Source organism: Monodon monoceros, unplaced genomic scaffold, assembly GCF_005190385.1.
Source record: "Monodon monoceros isolate NGI ecotype Baffin Bay Population unplaced genomic scaffold, NGI_Narwhal_1 Super_Scaffold_13, whole genome shotgun sequence".
In the NCBI taxonomy this organism is placed as follows: domain Eukaryota; kingdom Metazoa; phylum Chordata; class Mammalia; order Artiodactyla; family Monodontidae; genus Monodon; species Monodon monoceros.
In genome coordinates, this window is record NW_021703769.1 from 66649125 (window position 1) to 66676803 (window position 27679).

Consider the following 27679-nt stretch of genomic DNA (forward strand, 5'->3'; position numbering starts at 1 on the left):
GAGTCAACTTAAATCTGCTTTTATTTTAACCAGCTGGTTTTGTCAGATGTAACATGTGATTCAAAGAGAATTGACTAAGCAAACCTGCAGGACCCCAGCAGTGATTTGAGCTCAAGCAAGTCCGCATGAGCCAGAGATGACTCGGCGGAAAGTACCTCCATTCTAAACTTCGTTTCACACTTCCACTGGCTTTCTCTGCTAGTGGGCAAAAATGCAACTTGATTAAATCTAATGTGTGACGTGGCATCACTTTAAGAGGCTTAAATCTTAATGACACGTGTCACCCTGACCTCTGATCTGAAAACTCAATTTATCTACCACCCAGTTCCATGCCTCCCCCATTATCAACATCCCCACTAGAGTGGTACATTCATTACAGTCAATAAGCCTACACTGACACATCATGATCACCCAAAGTCTGCAATTCACATTAGGGTTCATTCTTGGTGGTGTGCGTTCTGCGGGTTTGGACAGATGTATAATGACATGCATCAGCCATTATAGTATCATACAGAGTAGTTTCACTGCCCTAAAAATCCTCTGCACTCTGCCTATTCATCCCTCCCACCCCCTGCCCCCTAGCAACCACTGATCTTTTTACTGTCTCCATGGTTTTGCCTTTTCCAGAATGTCATATAGTTGGAATCATACAGTACGTAACCATATAAAGAGATTTTATTTTAAATATGGAAAACCTTACATAATAAATCATGAAATAACCCAGTTGATCTGCACACTATCACTGCTCTTATTTTTGTCTTACCAACTTGAAGATTGTATCCAAAAAGTGCTTCAGTCCTACCCAGATCCACACTATTAACTCCCAGTTAGCACCTTTTCCCCACTATACCACTTTTCAATTTTTCCTGAAGTACTTCCTCAATTTGCAAGTCCACCCAGTTGCTCCTCCAGAGCAAGCTATTAGAAGCCAGGAACCATTTCTAGACTGCTAACTTCCAGTTTGCTGCTAGAGGCGAATGCATTTGATTCCCCCAAACCACGTGATTTCATATTCGATTAGAGTGTCCACCATCAAATATAAAATTTAAACACACATATGTGTGGATACATACGCTTAGAAAATCTGACCCAAAGTTTGAACAGTAACAATACACTTTGGGGGATTAAAATTAGGGCCTTAAGATAACCTAGAACATGTTAGGACATCTTCATGTCCGGTGAAAGTTGAAAGTTAGGAGAACCTCAAAAGGTAAAGAATTCATCAACTCTGATGAACGTAGTGTATTGAGTTCTGTCTATATGTTAAGCTCTTATGACACATATCATTGAAGCATCATCATGGCCCTGTGAATCGGTGGACTCTTGTCTAGATTTATCCCCACATCTACTTACAAGGTCTCCTGGTAGGAATGGCTCTGCCCCTCATTCCAGACCTCTGGTTATCAGGGCTTGGGTGGCTTAAGCCGTCTCTTCATCCCCGGCTCAGTCTGAAGGAGGGCTCTGCTGGAGAAGATGAGTGTGTGAAGGCCTGGAGTCCAGGGTATATCGTCACTTCCCCATTCAGAATTTCAGGAGATGACAGATGGTCTGCTGATTCCTCAGGGAAGTTCCGTCTGGACTGAGCATGTAGCTCCCTGCAGGAGAGTCCCCTTAGCCTCTCCCGGAGGGCTGGTGCCAGCCCCACCTCTAAACACAGACAGTAAGACCTTGCCTTTCATTCTGGGCTTCGCATAAGGATCTCCTGGGAAATAGATTTTGCAGAAATTTTGGTCTATTGCACTAATTCACTTTCTGCCACCTGGAGACTGGGGGAAAGAGCCACTGTACCCACCATTCCTCTTATTCTCTGTATTTATTCTTTCACTTTAACGTTTTACCTGCGTTATGTCACTCTGACAACAGCCTGCTGAGGGAGGAACTATCATTATGCCCCTTTTACATATGAGGGAACTGAGACTCAGAGAGGCTGAGTAACTTGCCCAGGATCACACAGCAAGCACATGATAGAGTTAAACTTTGAACTCGTGATTCCAGAGATGAACTTGTACCTACTGTGATTTTACAGTTCTAATTAGATATGAACTTCCAGCTTATCAGATTCTGTCAAGGTCAAAATCACATTCTTATGTTAAACAGCTTGTCAGGATACCTGCCATGCTGTAAAGAGATGAGGATGTGTGGACGCTCACCTTCATTTAGTAACCTGGCCGTACCCAAGTCTCTCTCAAAACCCTACTCCCGAGTGAGCAGACGCCCTTGGAAGAACAGTGGCCAGTGTCTGCCCAGCGCTCCAGCCCCTGATTACAATACCACCCTGATGGCCTCTGGCCAGCTCATCACCTTGTCCTCTCCCAGGGCAGGCCACACAGGAAGGTCCCAGATATTTAGAAGGTTCCGATTTAATTGGTCTGGAGTGGGGCCCAAGCATCAGCCGGTAAGGGCTCCTCAGGGAATTCTCATGTGCAGCCTGGAGAAAGAGGAGCTCAGTACGAGCAGGCGAGGCAAACCCAAGGAAAGGGTGGGGGAGGGGAGGAGACCGGATTTGCCTTAAGACTTAGAACTGAGCTGATCTAAAGTACTCTGCTCTGCAGGTCTTCGGAGGGACTGGGTGGAGCCCAAGCAGGAGACAGCCCCAGAGGGCGGGGGACCCTCAAAGAGACAGAACCCTAAAGTAGAGGAGGGTACACACCTTGCAGCAGATCAGACCCGCACCCCACCTTGTCCACAAGCCAGCTCCCTAGTGTGGCGGGTGTGGGAGAGGCCGGGAGAGGGGCTCGTGGTCCCCCTGGAGGCCTGCACTGTACACACCCGGCTTAACTTGCTTCTCCATCCCTCTCCCGTGCACCCTCAGCTCCCTGCACCTTACCGATCCTCTCCTCTCAAATTAGTGTTCGGGGACACTGTGAGCCCCAAATGTGTCTCTGTCTGTCTCTATTTTAGATGCACCATCTGAGTTCATCAAGTTAGCATCTTTTCCAGACACCCGTGTGTTAGTCAAGCTTGCAGGCTCTTGACAGTGCTAGATGGTATGGTCTCTCCTCCTCTTCTGACCCTGTCATTAGGGATGTTATTAAGAACATTGTCCACGGCGGCAATGCGTGTTCAGGATCCATGTGAGACATTTCCTTTAGGCCTAAGTTCTAGGGAAAGCTTATTTTTCTCCTCAAAAAATGATTTTCCCTGTAGAAAATATGAACTTCTGTTGTCATTTCATGTACCTCTGGTTGCTTTGGCCTCTAGGAAGCTGATAGTACAACACATACAAACACACACACTATATTTGTAATATAGGCATATACATACACACTATGTGCTATATACTCATTTTTAACCAGATTTATCAAGGCATAATTTACATATGATAAAATCTACTTGTTTAATATTATATAATGTTGAATGCTACCTCAAATGCATTGTGAATTATGGGTTAGATGTAGCCATAGATAAATTAAACAATGCTGAGAACCAAGTAACTAAAGATCTTTAGTGACCTAGATCTAGGGATTTTTTTTTTAAACTACTTCACCCTCACTCAGATATTTTCATTCATTTATTTAAGAAATATTTATTGAGTGTCTAGATGTTGGGGATGTGACAGCAAACCCGTCAAACAAAACAGCTGTTCTCCTGTACTAGGGAGGGAGGAAAGGAAACAAACGGCGATTAATAGAATGCCAGGTGTGGGAAGAAAGACATAGTAGTGGAAGGGGATGGGGAGTGACAAAGGGGCTGCAACTTTAGAGAAGGTGGTCAGGGAGGATCTCTGCAAGGAAGTCGCACTGAACGAGGTGAGGGACCAAACTCTTGGGTGTATCTGGGGGAAGGATCCTGCGGGCAGGACAGAGTGTACGTGGAGGTTGGGAGCAGGTAGAGCGGAAACAATTATCTAGGAGGCAATTGCTGGAGACCAGGGTGGGGATCATGGTGGCTTAGATCAGGAAGGAGGTTGGGTATGGCATGTACTTTGAATGCAGAGCTAACAAAACTTGTTGATGCACTGGATGAGATGTAAGAGAGAGGAATTGAGGGAGGCTCAGTTTGGCTTTGGACTTGCGGCAGGTGTCTGTTGAAGTTGGGGGAGTGGGGAGCGGGGCCTTGGTCCCTAACTATCTCTGCCCTCTCCCCTTAGTAAGCACATGGACACACAAGTCCCTCGGGGCAAATCTCCTTAGCCAGTTGAGAGCTGGAAATTGATGCTGTGCACAGGGATCACAAGTGGTCCCCTTGGTCCTTCTCTGAAAAGATGAAGCTGATGATAACCACGGTAGTGGATAGAATTGTCTCCCCTCAATATATATTTTCGAGTTCTAACTACTGATACTGTGAATTTGACCGTATTTGGGGATAGGGTCTTTGCAGATGTCATCAAGTTCAGAGTTCAGACGGGATTAGCGTGGGCCCCGATCCAATGACTGGTCTCCTTGTAAAAAGAGGAAATTGGGGCAGAGACACAGGGAGGAGCACCGTGTGAAGACAGAGGCAGAGATTGGAATGATGTGTCCATAAACCAACGATTGCTGGCAACCACATAAGCTGGGAGAGAGGCATGGAATAGATTCTCTCTCAGAGCCTCTAGAAGGAACCAACCCCGCCAACACCTTGATTTCAGACTTCTGGTCTCCTTAACCGTGAGAGAATAGATTTCTGTTGTTCTACGCCACACAGTTTCTGGTTCTTTGTTATTATAACTAGTACAAGTCCCTAAGTACTCATCATTTGCCCAGCACGGACCTGAATTAAGGTGTACAGTTTGCATACTTTATCCCCCAAAGTTCCCTTAGCACCACCGAAAGCTGAGCATTGCTAGTGTATCTGTTTTATAGACGAGGAAATTAAGGTTCAGAAAAGTTAAGTGACTTTCCCAAGGTCACACAGCTAGTATGTGGTGGAACTTGGATATTTACCAGGTCTCCTAATTCTAAAGTCCCTGCCCTAACCATGATGCCATCTTGTCCCATGGTCAAGGACCAAGGTTCCAGGCACATTTGGCTGTTTGGATTTGCCAGTTAAGTTCATCTCCATCAACTTTCTTGCTAGGAGTCCCTGGGCTACTTTGCATTTTATCTGCTGTCACCAGAGCTGCTGCTGCTGATCACATCTCTCCCAGAAGATTCTTGGGGAACAGATGTGGCTTGGAATTTGATAAGAACGTCACTTCAAGACAGCCTTTCAATCTGTTTGGAATCCTCACCCTAGAGATGGAGGGACAGCTGAACAAACAGCCCATGCCCTCGATGTTGGTATTAACTGAAGTGGAAGCTCCAGAAACTGCGAGAGACAATTAATAAAAAATCATGTCTACGTAAAGGAGCATTTTAGATCATGGCCATCGCCATTGCTGGTGCTATGGCTGTTTTTCTGTCATTTTTCTCCTCGTACCAACACTTCAGGGCACAGATGGAGGGAGTAAGATCTTCTCAAGCCACTTACTGCTTGGAAGCAGGGCCACGTCTGTCCTGTTCGTGGACGCATCACCAGTGCCTAGCATCATGCCTGGCACACAATTCCCAATAGAGCTCTTGGACTAGATGGATGAACTGACTCAGACCAAGCTCATCTTGACAAGTAGATGAGTGGTTTGTTAGTGGTTGTATAAGAAATGGAGAAAGGACATAAGTGTTCTGTTCTTGACCATGAATTAGGCCACAAGGGCTGAAGTCTCAACAGGTAGGATGGGTAGGAAAAGGAGAACAGGGCCAGGATCTGGAGTCGAATTTGAAACACTTCAGCAATAATTTGCAGACAGTACAGCCTCATGACCCAACACTTGGTGCTCAGGGCTCAGAGAATCAGATGGTTAAGAGCATGGACTTTGGAGATAGGTGACCTAGAAGGATCACTTCCTAGTAAGAGTGACTTTGGACCACTCACCTAACTTCTCTAAGCCCTGGCTTCCTCTCCTGTGAAATGGGGATGGTAGCAGTACCTATACTACCCATCGGTGTGGAATTAAATGAAATAATGCACAGAGTAGGTAAGAAATGGGGGTGGTTATCATATCAGCCCCAAACTGGCCACCTTCTCTCACATGCTGGTCATCCCAACATTGTCTTCTTTCTCCCTGGCACGCACATTGGCCCATTCCCTTTGTTTTTTGTTTTGTTTTATTTATTTATTTTTTTTTGCGGTACTCCGGACGCGCAGGCTCAGCGGCCATGGCTCACGGGCCCAGCCGCTCCACAGCATGCGGGATCCCCCCGGACTGGGGCATGAACCCGTGTCCCCTGCATCGGCAGGTGGACTCCCAACCACTGCGCCACCAGGGAAGCCCTCCCTGACCTTCTTGTTTCCCCCACACATCCGGGTCACTTTTCTTTGCCTGCATGTGGTAGGAAAGGACCACTCTAGGCAGATCTGTGTGTTTTTCTTTTCAGGATCCTAGACTGCCTACATGGAGCGTCCTAATTCCACATCTTTCAATGAGAGAATCTGATTGGTTCAACCTAGATCAGTTCTCCACCACTAATCCAATCAGCTGTGGCCAGATAAGTCCCCTGCCCAATCAGAAGGCTCTAAGAAGGAGTTGGAAGAAATGAAAAGCATGCTAGGGTCCATATCCAAGTTAAACTGTGACCACTTTTTTTTTATTTTTAACATCTTTATTGGAGTATAATTGCTTTACATTGTTGTGTTAGTTGCTGCTGTATAACAAAGTGAATCAGCTACACGTATACATATATCATATCCCCTCCCTCTTGCGTCTCCCTCCCTCCCTCCCTATCCCACCCCTCTAGGTGGTCACAAAGCACCGAGCTGATCTCCCTGTGCTATGCGGCTGCTTCCCACTAGCTATCTATTTTACTATTTTACTATCTCACTTCGTCCCAGCTTACCCTTCCCCCTCCTCGTGTCCTCAAGCCCATTCTCTACGTCTGTGTCTTTATTCCTGTCCTGCTCCTAGGTCCTTCAGACCTTTTTTTTTAGATTCCATATATATGCGTTAGGATACGGTATTTGTTTTTCCCTTTCTGACTTACTTCACTCTGTATGACAGTCTCTAGGTCCATCCACCTCACTACAAATAACTCAATTTCGTTTCTTTTTATGGCTGAGTAATATTCCATTGTATATATGTGCCACATCGTCTTTATCCATTCGCCTGTCGATGGGCACTTAGGTTGCTTCCATGTCCTGGCTACTGTAAATAGAGCTGCAGTGCGCATTGTGGTACATGACTCTTTTTGAATTATGGTTTTCTCAGAGTATATGCCCAGTAGAGGGATTGCTGGGTCTTCTGGTAGTTCTATTTTTTTAACTGTGGCCACTTTTGCTAATGCTACTCTTATTTTTTCCCGATCTTTTTTGAAATATATGTTCTAGAACAGGGGTCAGCAAACTACTGGCGCTGGGCCCACCAGCTATTTTTATAAATAAAGTTTTATTGGGACACAGTCACACCCATTCACTTGTGTGTGGTCTACGGCTGCTTTCCCACTACAGTGGCAAGTTAAGTAGTGGATACAGAGACTGTCCCCTGAAGCCTGTGATATTTACTCTTTGTCCTTTTACAGAAAAAGTTTGCTGGCCCCTGTTCTAAAACTTGATTCAGTTCTATCTCTAAATTGTTATTAATGCTTCGTGTGTGTCAGTTCTGTTTTCCTCCAGATGCTATAGGAGAATTTTCCAGAGTTTGCCCCTTTGTGTAGCATTTGCAGGATGTGAGGTGGGGGGGTCCTCTGGTACTGGCTATTCTCCCCTCTACCCCTGTGGCTTAGGGCAGGGCGAGGCACTGAGAATCTTCACACATCCCTGTTGATTGACTGAAAGATAAATATCTCTACAAATGCAACAGTATTTTCTAAGGTGTGAAGCACATAGTATTGATGATTTGCAAGATGATTTTAGTTGAGTAATTGAGTTTTTTTAAGGTGGTACATAGGTGCCATATGAATGATAAGGTTTTTCTCTTTTTACGTTTTCTCTTAGTCTTTCTAATTACTTGAATCAGAAAGTCTCATTTGATGACAACATGCCATTAATAGCTAACATTTGCTAATATCACTTTTTTCCTTGAACAAGAGGAAAACACAGGCCTGGCTTGGAACCTTCAGCAGCCAGCAGTATCCAGCTAGAATTTCCTAGCACTGCTTTGCTTTTATTTACTTTTTAAAAAAAATAAATTTATTATTTATTTTTTGGCTCTGTTGGGTCTTTGTTGCTGCGCGCGGGCTTTTATCTAGTTGCGGCGAGTGGGGGGCTACTCTTCGTTGCAGTGCACGGGCCTCTCTTTGCAGTGCCTTCTCGTTGCGGAGCATGGACTCTAGGCGTGTGGGCCTCAGTAGTTGTGACACACGGGCTTAGTTGCTTTGTGGCATGTGGGATCTTCCGGGACCAGGGCTCGAACCCGTGTCCCCTGCATTGGCAGGTGGATTCTTAACCATTGCGCCACCAGGGAAGCCCCCACTTTTATTTACTTTTATGTTCATCTTCCACTTATGGCTGGTGATTCTGGCTTGCCATTAATGGTGGTGATATAAAATTTCCTTTTCAGATAAATATAGTTAAGTAAAGATGTGACTAGATTTAAAAAATACTAAGTAAATGCCAGTTTAGGTGGTAGGGAAAAAATGTGAAAAAGGCACGTGAATGATTGAAGTTTGGAAACACTTGCCCTAAAGTACCTGCCATAGATACAAAGGAGTCCCAGTGTCTAGAGGAGGGAGTGACCTGTTTGGTCTACGTGGATCATTGAGGGATAGAGAGGAAGGGAACATCTGAGCTGAATCTCAGATTTTCTGAGCAGTGAAAGCGTGTGGAAGGACACTACAGGCACTGGCAATAGAAGAGTCAGAGGAGAAGAAAGAACAGGATGTGGTCAAGAAATTGTTTGACTTGCGGGAGTCACTGAGGGACTTGAAACATTTGAGTAGCCTGGTCAGATCTGCACTTTTAGAACAATCATTAGCTCCAGCAGGTTAATCTCTCTGAGCCTCAGTTTGTTCATCTGTAGAAGGGGAGTAATTGAAACAGACGTAGGGTGTTCACCCCTCCCTCTGGTGCCTGGGGAAATTCCCAGCCATCTGTCCTGCTACTCCTCCAGACAGGGGACTGCATTGACATTCAAGGTGTCCAGGGCCCCTCCCCTGTGTTCCTGGGTGGTGGTGGGGTGGGGTGGGTTGTCTCCGAGTATTCTGGGTTGTTAGATGGTACGTTGACCAGTGGTGACGGGGCAGTGGGGTTGCCACACTCACAGCCAGCTCAGCGCTGAGCCCCTCCTGTGTACTTGGGGGTCCTCTCAGCTGATGACTCTGCTTCCATCCTCCTTCAGTCTCTCTACCCTTTCGCCTCTGGCTAAGTCACCTCTCCGCCATTGCCCCAGCCCTGCCTTCTCAGGAATCTGGGAGCAGAAAACCCCTATCTCCAGCCTACTCTTAACATCTTAGTGGAGTCATTGGTTCTGCCTTGGTTGAGGACTAGGGAAGGAAAAACGGCTCTGGGTACCCGTGAGGGAGCAGGGGGAGATGGGAAATGAGCTAAAGACACGCACTCCAGCACTTTGAGCCCTCCTCTGCCATGGGGGCGAGTGGGTCTGCTGTGAGGGCTGAGTAGATGTCCGGCAGGGAGGACCTGCCCAGCTGGCAGCTCGTATTTCTATGGTGAGGCTGGGGGAGAAAGCAGTCGGAAAAGTCCTCTTGATGCGGAGGTGTGCGTCAGGGACTTTCTCCCTAAGTGCTCTAAATTCCTAGGCCTGACTCGCCCATGGCCGCCCCTGGCTGTGATGAGAGAGAGCGTGGTGCGGGCAGGAGACGGGCCTCTGTGAGGGGCGGTGAGCGCAGCCCAGAGCTGCCGTGCAGGAGTCCAGTCAGGCCTCTTACCATCAGGGCAGGAGCTGAGCGGACTGTGCAAGCTGCCCTCCTGCCTCGGGGCTCCCTCTGTGCGTCACTCCCTCTGGTCCCAGGCCTCTGTTGCTCTCTCTGGTCCTCCAGCTGAGTCAGGGATGAGCATTTCATTTCCTCAGCCACCTAAACTCCTTGAGGATTCTTCTGGAACTCTCACAAGTGGAGTATATAAAGGCAGAGACCTTGGGATCAGGTAAACCGGAGTTCAAATCCTGGCTCTGTCCCTAACTGAATTTGTGGTGTGACAGGTCACTTAGCTTCCCTGAGCCCCAGGCTCCTATGAAATAGGGCTCTTTTCTTTTTAATTAATTAATTTTTAAACTTATTTATTTATTTCTTATTGAAGTGTAGTTGATGTACAATATTATATGTTACCGGTGTACAATATAATGATTCACAATTTTTAAAGGTTTATACTCCATTTATAGTTATTATAAAATATTGGCCGTATTCCCTGTGTTGTACAATATGCCCTTGGAGCTTATTTTATACTTAATAGTTTGTACCTCTTAACCCCCCACCCCGCTGCTCCTCCCCCCTTGAAATAGGGTTCTTAATGGTACCGACTTCCTAGGGTCTTAGGCAAAGTGAATGAGACATAATAAATGAAAACCATTGTCTGGCACCCTGGTAAGCGCTCAAAATATTGTGGTGATTGATATTATTGCCTGCAAAATGTCTGACACAGTACACACAGTATATAGTTACTTCAGTCTGATTGCTTCTTCCTCCAGGAAGCCATCTCAGAAGCCCCCAGACCAGGTTAGGTCTTGTACAGTGTGGTCCCGCCCCATGCTCCCTAAGAGGCTTCTTGAGAATGGTACCTGCTGGTCACTGTTCTCTCTGGCATAGTCACAGCCAGTGCAAATAATGATGTGTCACAAGCCACACTGATTAACATGCTCAGATTGTGACCACAGCTGCATGAAAGGAAGCCCCAGGACAACAGGAGAGGATGTTAAAATATTACATTAATCATCCCTGTAATTAATGTCCAAAGTCTTCCTTCCTCCCTGGAATGCAGGGTCAGAGAACGTGCCTGCTCATCTAATGCTGCTTCCCCGGTGCTTAGCAGGCTCTTAATGAATATTAAACAACTGAAAGAATACGGAATCAATTGCCCCAAATTCAGTTCTTTCAGGAATTCACTCATTCCCTCCTTCAACAAATACTTCTTGAACACCTACTGTGTGCCATGCACCGTTCCAGACTCTTGGGTGACACCAGTGAACAAAACAGGCAAAGATACTTGCCCTTATGTGGTTTGTATTCTAGTCATGTTTGGCTGGGCATTGATACATATCCCAAAGGGATATCCGAATACTTGCTCATCACTCTTGGAACCATCCTCTATTTTTAAAAAATTAAAAAACAATTTTTTTTAGTGATACGCTTTTTAAAAAATTGAAGTATAATTGATGTACAATGTTGTGTTAGTTTCAGGTGTACAGCAGAGTGATTCAGTTTATATACCTTTATTCTTTTTCAGATTCTTTTTCATTATATGTTATTACAAGATACTGAATTCCCTGTGCTACACAGTAGGTCCTTGTTGATCTATCTTATTTATAGTAGCGTGTATCTGTTAACCCCAAACTCCTAATTTATCCCTCCCTGCCCCCACCACTTTCCCCTTTAGTCACCATCAGTTTGTTTTCTACGTCTGTGAGTCTGTCTCTGTTTTGGAACCATCCTCTGTTGATTGCGTTCAGCCATTCAAGGTGCGAGGTCTGTGGGAAACTTCATGTGTCGTATCAGCATCCACCGAGGGCACGTGGACTAAGCTTGGAGCAGATCTGAGTGACCGTCAGCTGCCTGTGGCTTCCCCGGGGCCCCTTCCGCTACTACACTGACGTGCCCGCTCTCTCGCAGGTCATGCTCTCAGAGCGGAAGGGCACAGATGAGCTGTACGCCGTGAAGATCCTGAAGAAGGATGTGGTGATTCAAGACGATGACGTGGAATGCACGATGGTAGAGAAGCGGGTGCTGGCCCTGCCCGGGAAGCCGCCCTTCCTGACCCAGCTGCATTCCTGCTTCCAGACCATGGTAACCGCCTGGGGGCCTGGGCCACTCCCTCTCCAGCCTTCAGGCTTTGGCCAGAGCTATCCCGGCAGCGGCCACCCCAAAGGGACACCCGGACCCTTCCCCTCCTAGAGACAGGAAGCTGTCAGGGCCCAGGGACAGCTGGCCGCAGAGAATTTCTGAGGTTGCTGCTGAGAAGCACTCTCCCCTGAGGTAGATGCTGTTTCAACAAAGATAAAGAACTCAGGCAATTGGTTTTATAACCAAGGGAGCAGGGCCTTCCTCTGGCAGCAAGAGGGGACTTGCGGACAGGAACTCAGGACTCACAATCTGAGATGTACTAGCAGAACTTACAGATGGGGATGAGGGATAAGGTCCTCCTATGTGCCCCTAGAGGGTCACAGTCGGCCCTGTGGACTCTTCAGATAAATGCACGAGTTCACGTTGCAGGTTGCGTGGACCTTCTTGGAGGAGGGGTTGCCTGAGAACACAGCCCTCAGAGGACTCCCGGGGCAGGGGACACAGCCTGGGCAGGGACTAGTGAGGTCAGAACCAGGCTCCTAAGAAGAAGGGGGCATCTGTGCACTGTCCGCTATTGACTGTGATTCTACCTCTATCTGTGAGAATAAGATGTCCCTTCAAGCAACTTCTTACCTTTCCCCTGTTCAGACTACACCTTGGTCTCCATACCTAGGGAGGTACTTGTGGCGATCAGGCAACAATTTGGGGACCCATTCACCTCTCCAGGTTCTGCTATGACAGACCCCATTGCCTTGTATCCCCATGTCTGTCTCCTCTGCTTTAAGAGCATGACCTTCTCAGAAACGGGACCCAGCTTACTCAGCTCTATACCTCATCTGTGAGCCTTTCCCAGGTACCAGGCACTGTGGCGGGGCGGGGCAGGGGGCAGGGGGGAGATGAGGCAGAGCGTAAATGCAAAGAGATACAAAGTTAATTCTTGCTTTGGGAGCTTCTAAGGGCCAAAGGCCTAGTGTCTTGAAGATGCTTTAAGGGAGTTTTCAAGATTATTTTGACTCTCTCCAGTTCTCACCCTACATCCTGATTGTAGAGCCCAACCCCTGTGCGAGATGGGACACTATTGCAAGTTGCGTGTACCTTAAAGCTTGGGGCTTGCTCTCTTCTCCAACATCACCAAGTCCTGTGCTCTGCTAAGTTAGACTGAGTCCCTCCAGCCTAGGAAGACGCAGAACTGGATTTGGGGTGGGTTTTCTCAGTGCAGACCATACGCCAGGCATAGAACTACCTGTTGTGAAAGGGGTAGAGCCAGAACCCAGCCCCTTCCCTGTTCTAAGTAGTCTCTTGATACATTTGGGGTCAAGATCCCAGCTTTGTCACTTTCTGGCTGAGTGGCCTTGGGAAAATTAGAAAACCTCTTGGTATCAGTCTCGTCATTTGTGAATGAGCTACGTCCAAGGTTGCTATGAGGAGGAAATGAGATTATACATGAGAAACACTTAACACAGTGCTTGGTACCTGGTAAACGCTCACAGATGCTGGTTATTCACTTCACAAGCATTTAGCATTGGCCTTGGCCTGGGCCAAGTACTGAGGTATAGTGCTGGGTAAGCTGGGTCCTGTTTCTGAGAAGGTCATGCTCTTAAAGCAAAGTAAACAGACATGGGGATAGTTACAAAACAATGCAGTGGGGGGCTGTGATAGCAGAACTTGGAGAGGTTGTTGCCTGATCGCCACAGGGGCATCTATGTTTTGGGTGCAGGGATGATTTTCTGCTGGGGCCCATTCCCTGAATCCCAGACAATCTCCCTACCACAGGTCATCAAGGGAAGGAACATTCTAGGCAAATGTGTGCAGTATTCCCCTGTGGGGCTTTGGCCCACCAGCCTCTTGTTGGGGTCTGCTGGTGACGAGGGACTACAAGAACATTTTTCACTCCACTGCAGGCAGGACTAAGCGCTGAAATCGTGTTTGAGAAAGTATAGAGCGCGCACCGCCATGCAGAATGGTCCTGGGTAGCTCAAAGGGGGATTTTGGGTGGTGCACAGATTTTAAATTACATTCTTTTCAGTTCACTTTATTTTCTTCTGAGTACCTCGAAGAGAAAGTTTCTGTTTGGTGCTAGCATGGCCATTAACATCTTTTTAACACTTGACTTTTTTTTTTTTTTTTTGCGGTACGCGGGCCTCTCACTGTTGTGGCCTCTCCCGTTGCGGAGCACAGGCTCCGGACGCGCAGGCTCAGCGGTCATGGCTCACGGGCCCAGCTGCTCTGCGGCATGTGGGATCTTCCCGGACCAGGGCACGAACCTGTGTCCCCTGCATCGGCAGGTGGACTCTCAACCACTGCGCGACCAGGGAAGCCCAAACACTTGACTTTTTAACGAAGAGAGAGGACCAAGCTTCAGGCTCTGAGCTTTGGCAAAGAGCAGTTTCTAAGTCACTGTTTTGCTTTTATTTTCTATATATTTTTACAGATTTCTTTCACTTATGACAATATAAAGTCTTTTCATTTTTAAATTTTGAGATATTATAAGACAAATGTAGAGAAACCACACACAATTGATGTTTTAATAATGAGTTATTACGAGGTTAAGTTCCTCATACCACCATCCAGGTCGAGAAAGAACTTTGGCAGCCACTCTAGAAGCTTCTCTGCGTCCCAATCTCAATCTCCCCCCAAATGGTAGCTTGACTTCCTTGCCTGTCTCTATAGTTTTATCACTTAAGTTTTAGCATCCCTTAGCATCTCTTTCCCATTTGTAGAAATTTGATTTGTCTTTTAATAGGGTGATTTCCCTCTCCATTCCTTCCATCCCTTTCTTTTATCTGCTAAAAATCCTGGGCTGTTTGACCCACAGCATTTTCACAGTCTGGATTTTGCTGAGTGCATAGTCATGGGGCCCATCCACATGTTTCCTCTGTCCTCTGTGTTTTCTGCAAATTGGTAGCGGGACCTAGAGGTTCGGTCAGACCCAGGTTTGACCCCTTTGGCAAGACCATAGATGGCTGTGTGTTTTTTCATCCAAAGTCACATAATGTCCGGTTGTCTCTGTTTTTGTAAAGTGTTGGCAACAAATGATGCTCTGTGCCTAGGTCCATGAATTCATTAAGGATTGTGAGATGGTGATATCCTAATTCTGTCATTCCTTTTTCTTTAATTAGTTGGAATTCTTTTATAAAGAGAGACTTCCCTCATCTGTTGCTTGGTCCACTGGTGATACAGTTCATATAGGAAAGGCAGGATAGATGCATGACACTTTTTTTTGTTATTTGACAGTGTTCATGAACTGGCTCACTGTTACGCCCCAAAGGTGACAAAAGTTTGCTTTTAAAATAAAATTTTTGAGTAAAAGAATAGAGTCCTTGGGCTTCCCTGGTGGCTCAGTGGTTGAGAGTCCACCTGCCGATGCAGGGGACGCGAGTTTGTGCCCTGGTCCAGGAAGATCCGACGTGCCGCGGAGTGGCTGGGCCCGTGAGCCATGGCCGCTGAGCCTGCGCGTCCGGAGCCTGTGCTCCGCAACGGGAGAGGCCAGAACAGTGAGAGGCCCGCGTACCGCAAAAAAAAAAAGAGAATAGAGTCCTTGTAAAGAAAAATATTCAGTGAGCAATAATTCACATTACATGGGACTTGGCAAAGATCAGGAAGGGCATACATCTTACAAGTCCAAATCCCTGGTGTTACCTTGGGGAGTTAAGGCCTAAAGGTATTCAAGTAGTGACAGAAATGGGATTAGACTAGACTCTTAGACCTCTAGACTCTCTCATTCTCACATCTTCTCTTTTTTTCCATTGGTGGTTCCCAAACTGACTCGCGGACATCACCACATACAGGACAGTCTCAGTGGTAAACAGACTGAGTGGTAAACAAGAAGGAGATCTTGTTCTCAAGGCTGGGCTAACTTGGAGCAGCAGTTTTCAATTTCAGTTGGATGTGTTGAGATTGGGGGAACTTGGTCATTTGTGACTAATATTCATTAAGTACAGTATCTTCATTTGTAATTTACTGTTTTAAACACGATAGAGTAGAGTGGATTTGAGGCTCTTCTTTTAACATTGAGCCTTGGATTTCATTATGCTTTCTGGAATTGGAGAGTAGGGTCTGGGTGTGCATGGAAATTGTGCAGCACCCTGGGTCCCCTCCAGGAGTTGTCACCTGCCAGGAAAGAGAGATTAAGAACCGAGAGAACGTAAAACACGAGAATTGAGTGGATTCGAGTCTTGTATGGGGATGGAGGCCTCCTACTGAAGACCAACCCACGGTCTCCCACTCCAGCAAGGCCAGGGATGGAACAGGTTGCTTTCTTGTTGGTGAGGATCAGATGAAATCGTTAACTTATGTTGAGGGGCTGTATTGTTTGGGGGGAAGATGTAACTTTAAATAGCAGAGTTACGCTTCGCTTGGGGAGATGCACTCCCTGCCAGCTGAGCTCGAGGCCCTTGGGGGGCTGAGCGGGGTTGGCTGAGGGGAGGGCAGAGACCCTCCCATCTCACGTCCACTCAGCGGCAGATGCTCCTTGAGTAAAAGGCCCCCCACTGAAAATTTTTTTCATTTACTTTTTCTTTTGGCTAAGCACATGTATTTTAATTTTACATAAATTTATTTCAAAGACCTAATAATGCCTACTACACGTGAGGCCCAGGACCAACCATCATAAGCCACATCCGTGGCAGCCCTTGCATGGGTCCCGACATCGTCCCAATGTCACAGACGGGCACTGAGGCCATACAGCTAGTACGTTTCAGGGCCAGGACTTGAACCCAGGCAGCCTGGCTCCGAGGGGCTTTACACTTAATCACTGCACTATGAGGTCTTTTGAGTGTACGTTACCCGATTTCCACTCTACCTGACATGCGTGGGGCAGAACTGCCAGCAGCCAGCCTGTCTCCAGGCTCCAGCAGGGGCCCGACGGCATCCCTCACCTGGCGCTTCCTCCTTCAGCTTTCCCATCCCTGGAGTGGATCTGACTTTCTGTCTGTGCATCTGCCATCCTGTGGGCCTTTGAAAACTCTGTTTCGTTCCACCCTCACAAAACATCTTGGGTGGAAGGGATTATCTGACACCCGACTTGGCAGGTGAATGGATTGAGGAACTGGGATGTAGGGTAGTTTTCCCTGAACACAGCACAGGGTCACAGGCCCACTGAACCCAGAGCCCAAGCTTTTGCTAGCAAATTATGTTGAGTGGCTACCAAAGTGGCCTCAACAGGGATGATCAAAACCACAGAAAGCAGCAGCCTTAGTGTGTCAGCCTGTGTCAGGCACTGTGCTCAGTGCTCTACAGGTAACCCCTCATTTTATCCTCCTGACACTTCGACTGGGTGGGCCCTGTGACTACCCCGAATGTATAGATAAGGGCGCTGATATTCAGAGAAGTTCAGTAACTTGAGCAATGCCACACACAGTGAGGGGGGGTGGCACTGGCATTTGTTCTGTAAGACTCTAGAACCCCAAACCCCGAAGCCTTGCTATCCTGCCTCTGCCTTACTTCCAGATTCCTTTTTCTAGTTTAGAAATTATCTTCATTGTCATGATCACATTTAATTTTAACAAGAACACCACAAGCACATATTACTGTCCACACTTCTGCAAAGGAAACCAACCCTCAGAAATTTGAAATGCCTCAGGTTACACTGTCGGTAAGTGGCAGGTGTCCTAATGCCCCTTCAGGTGTTCTTTTCACTATGAAAGAGTCACCTACTTACCCCACAAGGATGTTGCGATGATTGGAAAGATTTCGTGGTGGGAGTGATTTTCAAATTTAGGGAGCCCTGCCTGTAGGTGAAACAAACCATTGTTAACCTGGCTCAGGTGAGCAGGAAGGCCCATGAAGGTGGTCATCGTCTCACGCTCACCTTCTGGAGTTGCATATCCTCTGACCCCCAGACTGGTGCTCCAGAGGTGGAGGCGTCCTGGCTGGAATAGGCAGTATCCCTAAAGCCAGCATCCCTGAAAGTCAGATCATTACTGCCAGTCTACAGGGGGTACTAAGGCTTATTGATTCTGTCAACAAATATTTATTTGTTGACATAAATGTGTCAGGACCCAGCTGCATCCCTGTGAGGGTACATCAGTGAACAAAAGAGATAAAGTCCCCTGTTCCTTTGGAATTTACATTCGAATGGAGGAGACAGATAATAAACAACAATAACAAAAAATAAAGGGGGGAGAGATGGATGGATGAAGACAGAGATGCTATTTTTGATTGGATGATCAAGGAAGGTCTTTCTGATAAGGATGACATTTGAGCAGAGACCAGAGCAAATGAGGGAGCGAGGCACGTGGATGTCTAGGGGCAAGTATTCTAGACAGCAGGGAGAGTGAGTGTAAACGCCTGAGGCAGTGACATGCTCGGCATATATGAGGAGCAGCAAGGAGGCCAGTGTAGCCTGAGTGGAGCGTCATTTTGTATTTTGTGACCCAGAATTCTTTTATGAATCATCTACCTTTAAAAAATGACAAATTTATTATAACATGCTGCAAATTTGACATGTTTTTTTTTGCTAGAGACTTAGAATTTGGAAGATAAAAGATCCTTGATAAAACAGAAAAATCTTGAAGGTGGTCAGAATAGATAAAAAGGAAAAAGACACCCTACCAATATACAAAACAATTTTTGTCATTCTTAAAACGATACACATTTAATTTCTAAAAACTTGTTTAGAAAAGCAGAGTTACATCAGAAGTATTCTTAGACAACTGGATTTTAAAGACCCTTGAAAAGCATGCATGGCACAATGTTAACAGAAAATGTAAGATATTACATTCTATTTAAGAGATTATTCTAAATGTGTTAAAATTGAATCTGCACACGGAAAAGAATCAGAGACACAGATAAGATAAATCGAAACTTTGATTTGATTTAGGGAGGGGCCAGTGGATAATTGTCTTCATTTTGAATTTATATTATTTCAGGAGAGTCGATAATAAAACAAGTTAAAAGTGTTGAATGTGCCACAAGATGGCAAAAGTTAATACTCAAATACACAGATACAAAAGCCATCAGAAGGGGGTTGAATTTTTAGAGAATTGCTCATTAGAGGAACTGATCTTCGGAGAATGGGGTTTAGGCCAATTGTTCTAGAACCACAAAGGGATAAGCACCAGCTTCTCAGTCAGATAAATCTGGGTCTGTGATTACTGGCTGTGTGACCTCCAGGAAGTCACTTAACAGATCTGCATATTCGTTTCATCATCTTTAAAGTGACATAAGAAGTGAGGATTAAAAGAGGTGGTGTGGGCTTCCCTGGTGGCGCAGTGGTTGAGAGTCTGCCTGCCGATGCAGGGGACACGGGTTCGTGCCCCAGTCCGGGAAGATCCCACATGCCGCGGAGCGGCTGGGCCCGTGAGCCATGGCTGCTGAGCCTGCGCGTCCGGAGCCTGTGCTCTGCAACGGGAGAGGCTGCAACAGTGAGAGGCCCGCGTACCGCAAAAAAATAATAATAATAAAAAAAAATAAAAGAGGTGGTGTACAAAGTGCAGAACAAACAAAAAGGGAGGCTACCCGCATTATTTGAGCTGGGCTGGAGGGGCACCTGGCTGGAGGGGCACAAAAGGATTATGTTTCCTCCAGCCCTTTTGCAGTTTTTCTCGGGTACAATTGTCAGCCCAACACATTCATGCAGTTTCCCAACCGCCAGTGGGCACAGGCAGTTAAGTCTCCTAAGCAAAACATCTATTTTAAATGTTTTCTTTTCAATTGAACATATGCACTTCTTTTTTCTTTTTTTTAAAAATAGAATTAGATTTTATGAGTCATTGAAGGACAGGAATTACTTCCTCCCCAAATTTGCTGTTGTAGCCCAGCAAGAACTCAGTTGCAAGGCATGCCGGGAGGGGCGTCAACCCAGAATGCAAAAAGGGACAGGGAGGGGGATGAGGATGATTCCACTTGTAGAGTTGGCCCCTGACGACATGTCCATTGAGCACCGAGAGTGTCCAAGTGGTCCTGGTAACTCAGGGTCAACTCTGGGTTGGCAGCAGTATCCAAGGATATAGTTTAATGTGAGGGCGTTGCTGTAGGAAACTCTTGGCCGTAGTCTCAGTTGGCCATGCTTGAGTTGCAGGAAACAGAATACCTCTTCCAAACTAAATGATGTTAAAAAAAAAAAAAAGAATTATTGGAAGAAAAACAACCCAAAGGCAAAGGTGTACCTGAGCGTCATGAAGATCTAGAAACTGTAACTTCAAAGCTTTCTAGACTGGATCTCTGTTTCTTTTTCCTTGCTTTCTTTGTTTTCCCACCCCCCCCACCCCCGCTCATGGTAACATGGCTCCCCTAGTCCCTCGCAGTTTGCCTATCCACCAAATTCCCCGAATTCCAATTCATACACAGGAAAGAGGATCTGATTGAGTCAGCATAGGTCAGTTGTTTTATTCCTAGCCCAATCACCTAGTTATTGGCTACTAATTCAGCAGGAACCTTTAAGAAGGGGGTGTATCTACAGGGAAGGAATAATTGGCGCTCTTGTCAGGTGGGAGACGCCACCTTGAATCCAAGGAGACCAACTGGGTCGGAGCAGGACATAGCCTGCTGCTAGCAATGCAAACATGGTATTCAGTGCATCCAAGGAGAGGAAGCTGGAGAGAGCTTGATAGGTGTCTGGGCCTCAGGCAACTAAAGCCATCCAAGAATCTTGAGTGCAGGAAAGGACCCAGGAATGCAACCCAGGCATATAGAGCCGGGGTGGGGAGGAATAGACACAGCCTGGTTCTCTCTGCCCTCTTGATGGTGGCTTTTGCATATTCATTCAATAATCAAAGGTCCATAGAATTCCAAGGAAGAAGAGAGATGGCCCTATCCCTTGAGAACTTTGCTCTCTATGTGGAAGGGCAAAGCTTAGAAAGCAGAAAATACAGTTAGAGGAGCATCAAGTTGCTTGATTCTGATAGAGATTCTTAGGCTATAGAATACAGAGGAAAGAAGGTGTCCACACGCTCACTTGAGTGAGCCTCTGTGAGTTTGCATGGACTCCATGCATTATCTGTTACATCTCTGCAAACCCATATGGAAGAGAAGCTATTCCTGCCCCTTTAGGAAGGCAGGGGAAGTTTAAGTAACTGATGCAAGGTCTCAGAGTAAGTAAGCAGTATAACCGGCACTTGAACCCAGTACTAGCTCATGCCACAGCTAAGGCTCTTAACTGCACAGCTTCTTGATAGAAACAGATGGATCTTTGCAGTAAGAGGAACAATTTACAGACAGGATTGATTCACTGACCAGCTTGGAAAATCACTAAAGATCATTAAATAGATTAACACTTATGCAACTCACCTTAGAGCAGGGTACACGCTTAGAGTTGCCCACACTGTTGATTTTCTCTGTCCATGGTATCTTATTAAAAGTGGCAGGTGTCCTCCTGGCAGTCACATGGGCATTGTGTCACATCCCACTTTCAGCTGTCTTGGAGGAACAGTGATTATCTCTTTAAATGCCGTGCCCTATCCAAGGCCTCCCCTCCCCCTGGTGAATTCTGCACATGCAATCCAGCCATCGTTTTAAATCAGGCTATCCTCATATTCACACTCCAAATCTGAAAAATTCTATCCAACCATTTTGCATGCTACGGTGACAGACAGATAATTAATTTTATTTATTTACTGATTGAATATGAGCGGTCACGGAGAAAGGAAATTTAAAATTAACTGAAGTCGTTTCACGCTTCAGAGACAAGGGCAAGTGTGTAAATGAAGAGTAACCGCAATAACGATGATAATTTGGAAGAAACACTTTGGAAGTTGAGCAGACTGGCTAGTTTGAAGAGAAAGATGGTGAGCTTGCCTTTCGGAGCTTTTAATTGGAGTTGACAGTGGAACACCCACGTAGAAACGTCCTGTAGCCAGCTGGAGCTGACTGGAGCTCAGGAGAAAGGGAGAGGATAGAAATTGAAGTCGAGATTCATCAGCCTAGAGCGATGAGAGTGGATGTTTTGAGCTGTGACAAGTCCTCTTTGGAAAACAGAGCAAGTAGCAGGAACCAAGCTGGACTTGGAGTCCATATTCAATACATACTTTCCGATGTCCATGTAGGAGAGGCCAGCAAGTAGGTCCTGATCCAAACCCACTGCACGTGACTATGAGAAAGATCTGTGAAGCCTTGGAATAATTTTATAGGAAGCGTGGGGAGCAAAGTCGGATTTCAGGGCACTGTGGGGGGAATAATTATGTCAGAATTGGAGGTAGTGGGTGAGCTGAAGTCCCTCTCATGAAATTTCTCTGAACACATCCTACTTTAGATGATGGCTTTAGTTAGTTGTATATTAACCATGATCCTGAATTGCTATGGAATTAACCAAGATTCTGAATTTTCTGACGGCAAGACCTGTACCTTATCATTTTTGCCCTTTTAACACCTAATACCATGAATTGCAAACATCAATCCTCAATAAAAGTTCTAAAATTCACTTCTCTGCTCAAGATGGGCTCTAGATTGCCATTGGCAGTGTTTTCCAAATTTTGATGTTCCTTGCGTTGGAGTGGGAGATGAAGTACATGGGCAAATTGCATTTATTTTAAAAATAAGTCATTTAAGGGATTGATGTACCAAAGCCAGACTGGTGATAGCATGGAGTCAATAGACTCCAGAGAGGCATTTATTTTTTTACAGAGACAATGAATCTCCATTTATGACTTTGGTATGAAGTTTTAAAATTTTTAAATAACTGTGTTTAAATGAAAAAAAATAAGGTAAGTTAATAAAAAACATTATAAAATAAGTAAATTTTAGTAGATGATTTAGAAGAACATGGTAAAGGTCTTAACGTAAGTGAGATGACTGACGTTTGGGTGGATGGCCTTATGCAGTTCATCATAATGTGATCCCATGTCTTGATCACATCTCCTCTTTTGTAACTCCACGCATTCTACTCTCCCTCTACAGGAACGATAGCCGTCAAAGCAGGGGCTTCAGTGCTAGTTATATTTTTAATATGCATTAAGAGAAACACAAAACTCTAAAGGTAAAAACATAGCCCACCTAAAATGATCTCCCACCCCATTTTGGGAAACATTGCCATTTGGAAGTTTATCTGGTCTCCCCACTTGCCTGGGGGAATCCTTAACATCGGGCACCACGGATCATTCACAGTAGCATCTCTGGCAGTAGAAGAGCCTGGCAAAGAGTGGGCATCATTAAGTGTTTGCTCGGAAAATGAAAGGACAGCAAGATGCCAGCCATAATGTTTAATAGCTGAAGAACTGGTGTGCCAACGCCACACTCAGTACAGTTCGAAGATGACAGATCTCAGGGTTGCCCCGAATACAGTGAGTGGTAGAAACAGACCACAGAACGTGGCATTACCCACCGTGGAGCTGTCACCCTGATGTGGGGATTCTGACTAATGAGTCTGGGGGGGCAAGTTGAGTTCTTCCAAGCAGAAAGCAAGCAACTGAAATCTCTCCCTCACTTTCTTCTCTCTCTGTGGCCAATGCCATCTGCTAGTTTTAAAAATAATTTTTAAAAGCAAGTGTTTTGGTTCTCTTCAACGTGCAGCAAAGACAGATGCTATTTTTAGGCTTGTTTTCTATCAGAAAACCCCCAAAGAACCAGGGGCAGGGTGTCGGCAGTTCTGGCTGACTATCTCCACTCTGCCACTAACTTGTAAGTGACCTTTTTGCAAACCTCATATGCCTTGAAGTGGAGGGTTCTGCCTCTCATTAGAGATGTTGAGAGGGTGAAGTAGAGTCGGGCTGAGAAAGTCCTTCGACATTTCAAAAATGATTGATTAACCTGTACCCGTCCCTTGTGGTCTGCCAGCTTTTTTTGACGTCCCTTCTCTTCTCCCCTGGACTGGAAGCTCCCAGAAGGGAGGACACACCCACACATCCATACAATGTCTGGGTCAGAACCTTACACGGGAAGCTGCATAATACGAGATTACAAGTGTAGACTCTGAAACCAACCTGCCCGGGGTTCAAATCCTGCCAGGGGGAAAAGGTAATGTTTGTCATGTTGGGTTGCTCAGAGAGATAAATGAGACAAAATATGTAAAGCGCTCATCTTAGCCACGTCGTGCTTGCAAGGTGGTAGCTTCGTTTCGTTGTTTTTATTCTAATTATTATACACTCAGTACACATTTGATAAATGCACACATGGCTGTGACATGTAAGATAAAGTTCTGTGCACTGTAAGGAAGACTTTTTTTAGTGGTGGATTAGACCTTTGTTGTATGGCCGCCATCATTGTTAGAACACTTTACATACGTCATCTTGGTACTTACTCTATGGGCAGGTGGGTCGTGTCCACTTTACAGGTGGAGTGAAAGCTGGAGATTTGAGAGGTTAAGTAACAGCTGTTGCACAGCTAGTAAGTAGTGGAAAGAGACTTCAAATCCTATACTGATTTCATAGGGACCCTTTGCCCTACACATCACTTCTCTGCTACCCCCCTCCTGGTCTTACAGCCCCGTACAATAGCTTGGCGACTTTTGACAGCAAACCCCCTTTTACACAGTGACCCAGCCACCCTAATATATAAGTAAAACAGAAGCACATATTTCACAACGTGACCAGTCCCGGAAGCCACACGCTGTCATTTTTACAATATCCTATTGGTTACGCAAGTCAGTCCAGTTCTCAGAGGGAAGGGACTACACCAGGACGTGAACACCGGGCAGTGGAAATCACAGGGGACATGGTGGAGGCTGGCTCCCACAGCTTACCTATTACCTGTGTATGATTCACTTAATAGTCTCCACTGTTTATTAAAATAAGATTTACTAAACAATGATAGCCACTAAGTCACGAGGTTAACGTGCTAATTATATTTTCCAGTACTGACAAGTATAAAGTTAGCGTTATTAATTTAAAAAAACAGTTCACATACTGCCTGTGGTCACTTGCATACTTCCAGTGGCACAAATACTCCGCTTGGGGAAACAGTGCACCCAACCTGTCATAGAGTCCTGGTGGTTTTGATCATAAATCCCAGCTATTACCTGCTCTCCATTTGGACCCCAAGAAACTGTAAGAGGCTGACTTTGCTCTTTGCTGTCTTCTCCCAGGACCGCCTGTACTTTGTGATGGAGTATGTGAATGGTGGCGACCTCATGTACCACATCCAACAAGTGGGCCGGTTCAAGGAACCTCACGCTGTGTAAGTGAGAACTGGTGCTGTGCTTTTCCCTTGGGATAAATGGGTGGGTTGTTAGTTCTTTTGGGTTCTTAGTCGAATAGGGATTTTAAACATCTTGAGCTTTTTCTTTAAACATCTTGGGCTTCTGAGAAATACATGGCCGGAGCAAAGGGTGTTCTGCTGAGATGGGATACTTCTTTCTTTCTTGACACCAGCTAAGAACTTGAAGCTTGAAAGCCACAGCTATTTCTTTATCTCTAAGTTTCTTGGGGCCGCGCTGCGTGGCATGTGGGATCTTAGTTCCCTGACGAGGGATGGAACCCACGCCCCTTGAATTGGAAGCGCGGAGTCTTAACCACTGGACTTCCAGGAAGTCCCTATCTCTAGGTTTTGCCCCTGGCTCATGAAGAAAGCCCTATAGCTTCCTTGGGGAATGTCATTGTAGGTTTTGTGTATTCCTTTGCTGATGTTTATTGAGAGCTTACTATGTGCCAGGCCCAGAGAGTTTTTAGAGACTTGATCAAGGTCACAGAGCTAGTGTGAGGCAGATCCAGAATTCTGACCCAGATTTTCTTTGCTCACGTTCTCTGTCCGACACCACTCTCCCTCTTAGATGCCCTCGTTCCAGGGAGGTGAAGGCGCAAGCTGCATAGAGACTACGCTCTGTGGCTCTTGGGGTGGAGAGACTGACTCTGTGTCTTTGGAAATCTGTTTCCCCTGCTGAGCTCATGCTGTCCCCTTCAGTCCACAAGGCAGCTGGTCTCTTCTCTTTAGAACACAAATGTCATCCTGTTTCTCCCGGCTGTTGGAGAACAGGAGCACGGCAAGTCATAGGATCAGCAGAGCTAACCTCTCCTAGGGAGTTTGCCGGGCTCTTATCGTCCCGCTAGAAAGCTCTGGAGGCTCATCTAGGGCGCCATCCCATCATCGCAGAGGCCTGCTGACTCCTGTTCAGCTCAGCCTTGCCCCCCTCCTCCCACCTGCCCAGGTCATGAGCACTAATTCTGATAGGGTTTGCATTCTCGTGCTTCCAGGTCGTGCCATTTGTGTATCTTGGCACAGTCCTAATGGGTTGGCTCTTCTTGTAGTTCTGACATCTAATTGACCACTGACCTTCGCTCCATTATCACACAAGACACATTGTCAGGACATTTTACAGAGCTCCCCAAAGGCCTGCCTAACCTTTGTAACGGGGCTTTCTGGTCCTCTCAAAAATCTGTTTCCTTCCGGGCCTTCATGAAGAGCTTACGCTTTAGCCAGGTGCTGTTTCCAATACTGGCTGTGCCATTCATTAGCTGTATAACTTGGTCAAGTTATTTCATGTCACTAAGCCTCAGTTTCCTCATTTGAGGAACAGGGAAGTAGTAGTATCACCTACCTTATAGGATTGTTATTAAGATTTAATCAGATGATAACCTGAAATGATGCAAGGTTGATGGTAAGCCTTCAGCAGATGTTAGCCGTTATCATGCTGGAGTCTGAAATGATCGTTCTCCAGCCAGTTCATCACATCCCGTGGCCTCCTCCCCACTAAGCAGGTGCTGAACCTCTGCCCGCCGCATGTTTGTCCTTAGCCTCATAGCTCTGTAAACCCTGTTGATCCGTCCAAACTCTCGTACTTCGTTTTATGAGATGTATGGTTGACCATCCATGGTGGAACATTAATGCCCTATGCCCAGTTCAATATTGTATTGAGTTCTGAGAGTTGCCAAGCATATGGTGTCCTTGAATTTCTCCATTGCTTTTTTTTTTTTTTTTAATTTCAGATTTTATGCTGCGGAAATTGCCATTGGTCTGTTCTTCTTACAGAGCAAGGGCATCATTTACCGGTAAGTGAACCCTGCTGTACTTCCCGTCTCCTTGGTTCCTAAGCTCCTCCCTTCCCTGCCTCTTTCTTCAACTGCTTTTAAAATTAGAATCCACGGTGGGGGAGGAATCCTCCAGTGCTAACTTGGGCATGTGCTCTGCCAGGCAGCATTGCCCACTGCCCTGGCAAAGTTTGGGCAGCTCTATACGATGACAGATCTTCCTCCAGTGATGGTTCAGAGCCTCGAATGTGAGACCATTTGCTCAGAGGAGGGGGCTCACCCCTGGGGACCCAGCCCTTCTTTCTCTCACCCGTGAATCCCACATTTGGGGAGCAAGCAAAGAATCGTGGCTGGCAGAATGTGCTGGATCATATTATTAGGAAACAAATTTCTTTCTTTCTTTCTTTCCTTTTTTCTTCTTTTTTTTTTTTGCTATGTAACTACAATTTGGAAATGGATCTCTGAGTATCTTGCCCTGAAAGACGGGATTAAGCTCAGGACTTGGCATTTGCCCGTTTTTGCAGGAGCAAGTGTATGATCATAGCCAGATGAGTCATCCCATTTTATATCTCATGCAAGCAAACTATGGAGCCTGGGGCTGCTATTTGTCAGTGAGTCCAGGGTGTACAGTTCTCCTTACACTACACGGATGCAAATGCCAGTGCAGGCTTGCGTTGGTTTGTTATGCAAGGGAGGCTGGCGCGTGGCACGGGGCTTCCAAAGAGCACTTGGCATGGGCGAGGGTCTATTTAAAAGATCCTGAAGAGTCATCAGAGTCCGTTTCATTCATTCATTCATTTGACAAACATTTATTGAAAGCCTACCATGTGCTGGCCTCTAGTCTAGATGGTGGGGATACAGCGTGAAGAAAACAGACAAAGCCCCACCTTTGTAGAACTCATATTCCAGTGGTGGAAGACAGATAACGTAAATCATACAAATACAGTCTGTCGAGTAGTGAGAAGTACTATGGAGGAAAGTCAAGCAGGGGAGGGGTCTGGT

General features: G+C 46.0%; 1 protein-coding gene across 5 annotated transcripts in view; it reads left to right on the forward strand.

Annotated features, from left to right (window-relative positions):
- Nucleotides 1–27679, forward strand: part of PRKCB (protein kinase C beta) — a 309888-nt gene that overhangs the window by 241357 nt on the left and 40852 nt on the right. For all 5 annotated transcript variants that reach the window (XM_029221907.1, XM_029221908.1, XM_029221906.1 and 2 more), the window contains 3 exons: nucleotides 11673–11846; nucleotides 24799–24890; nucleotides 26636–26698. In XM_029221907.1, the coding sequence (XP_029077740.1) occupies nucleotides 11673–11846; nucleotides 24799–24890; nucleotides 26636–26698 (329 nt within the window). The remainder of the gene's footprint in view (nucleotides 1–11672; nucleotides 11847–24798; nucleotides 24891–26635; nucleotides 26699–27679) is intronic.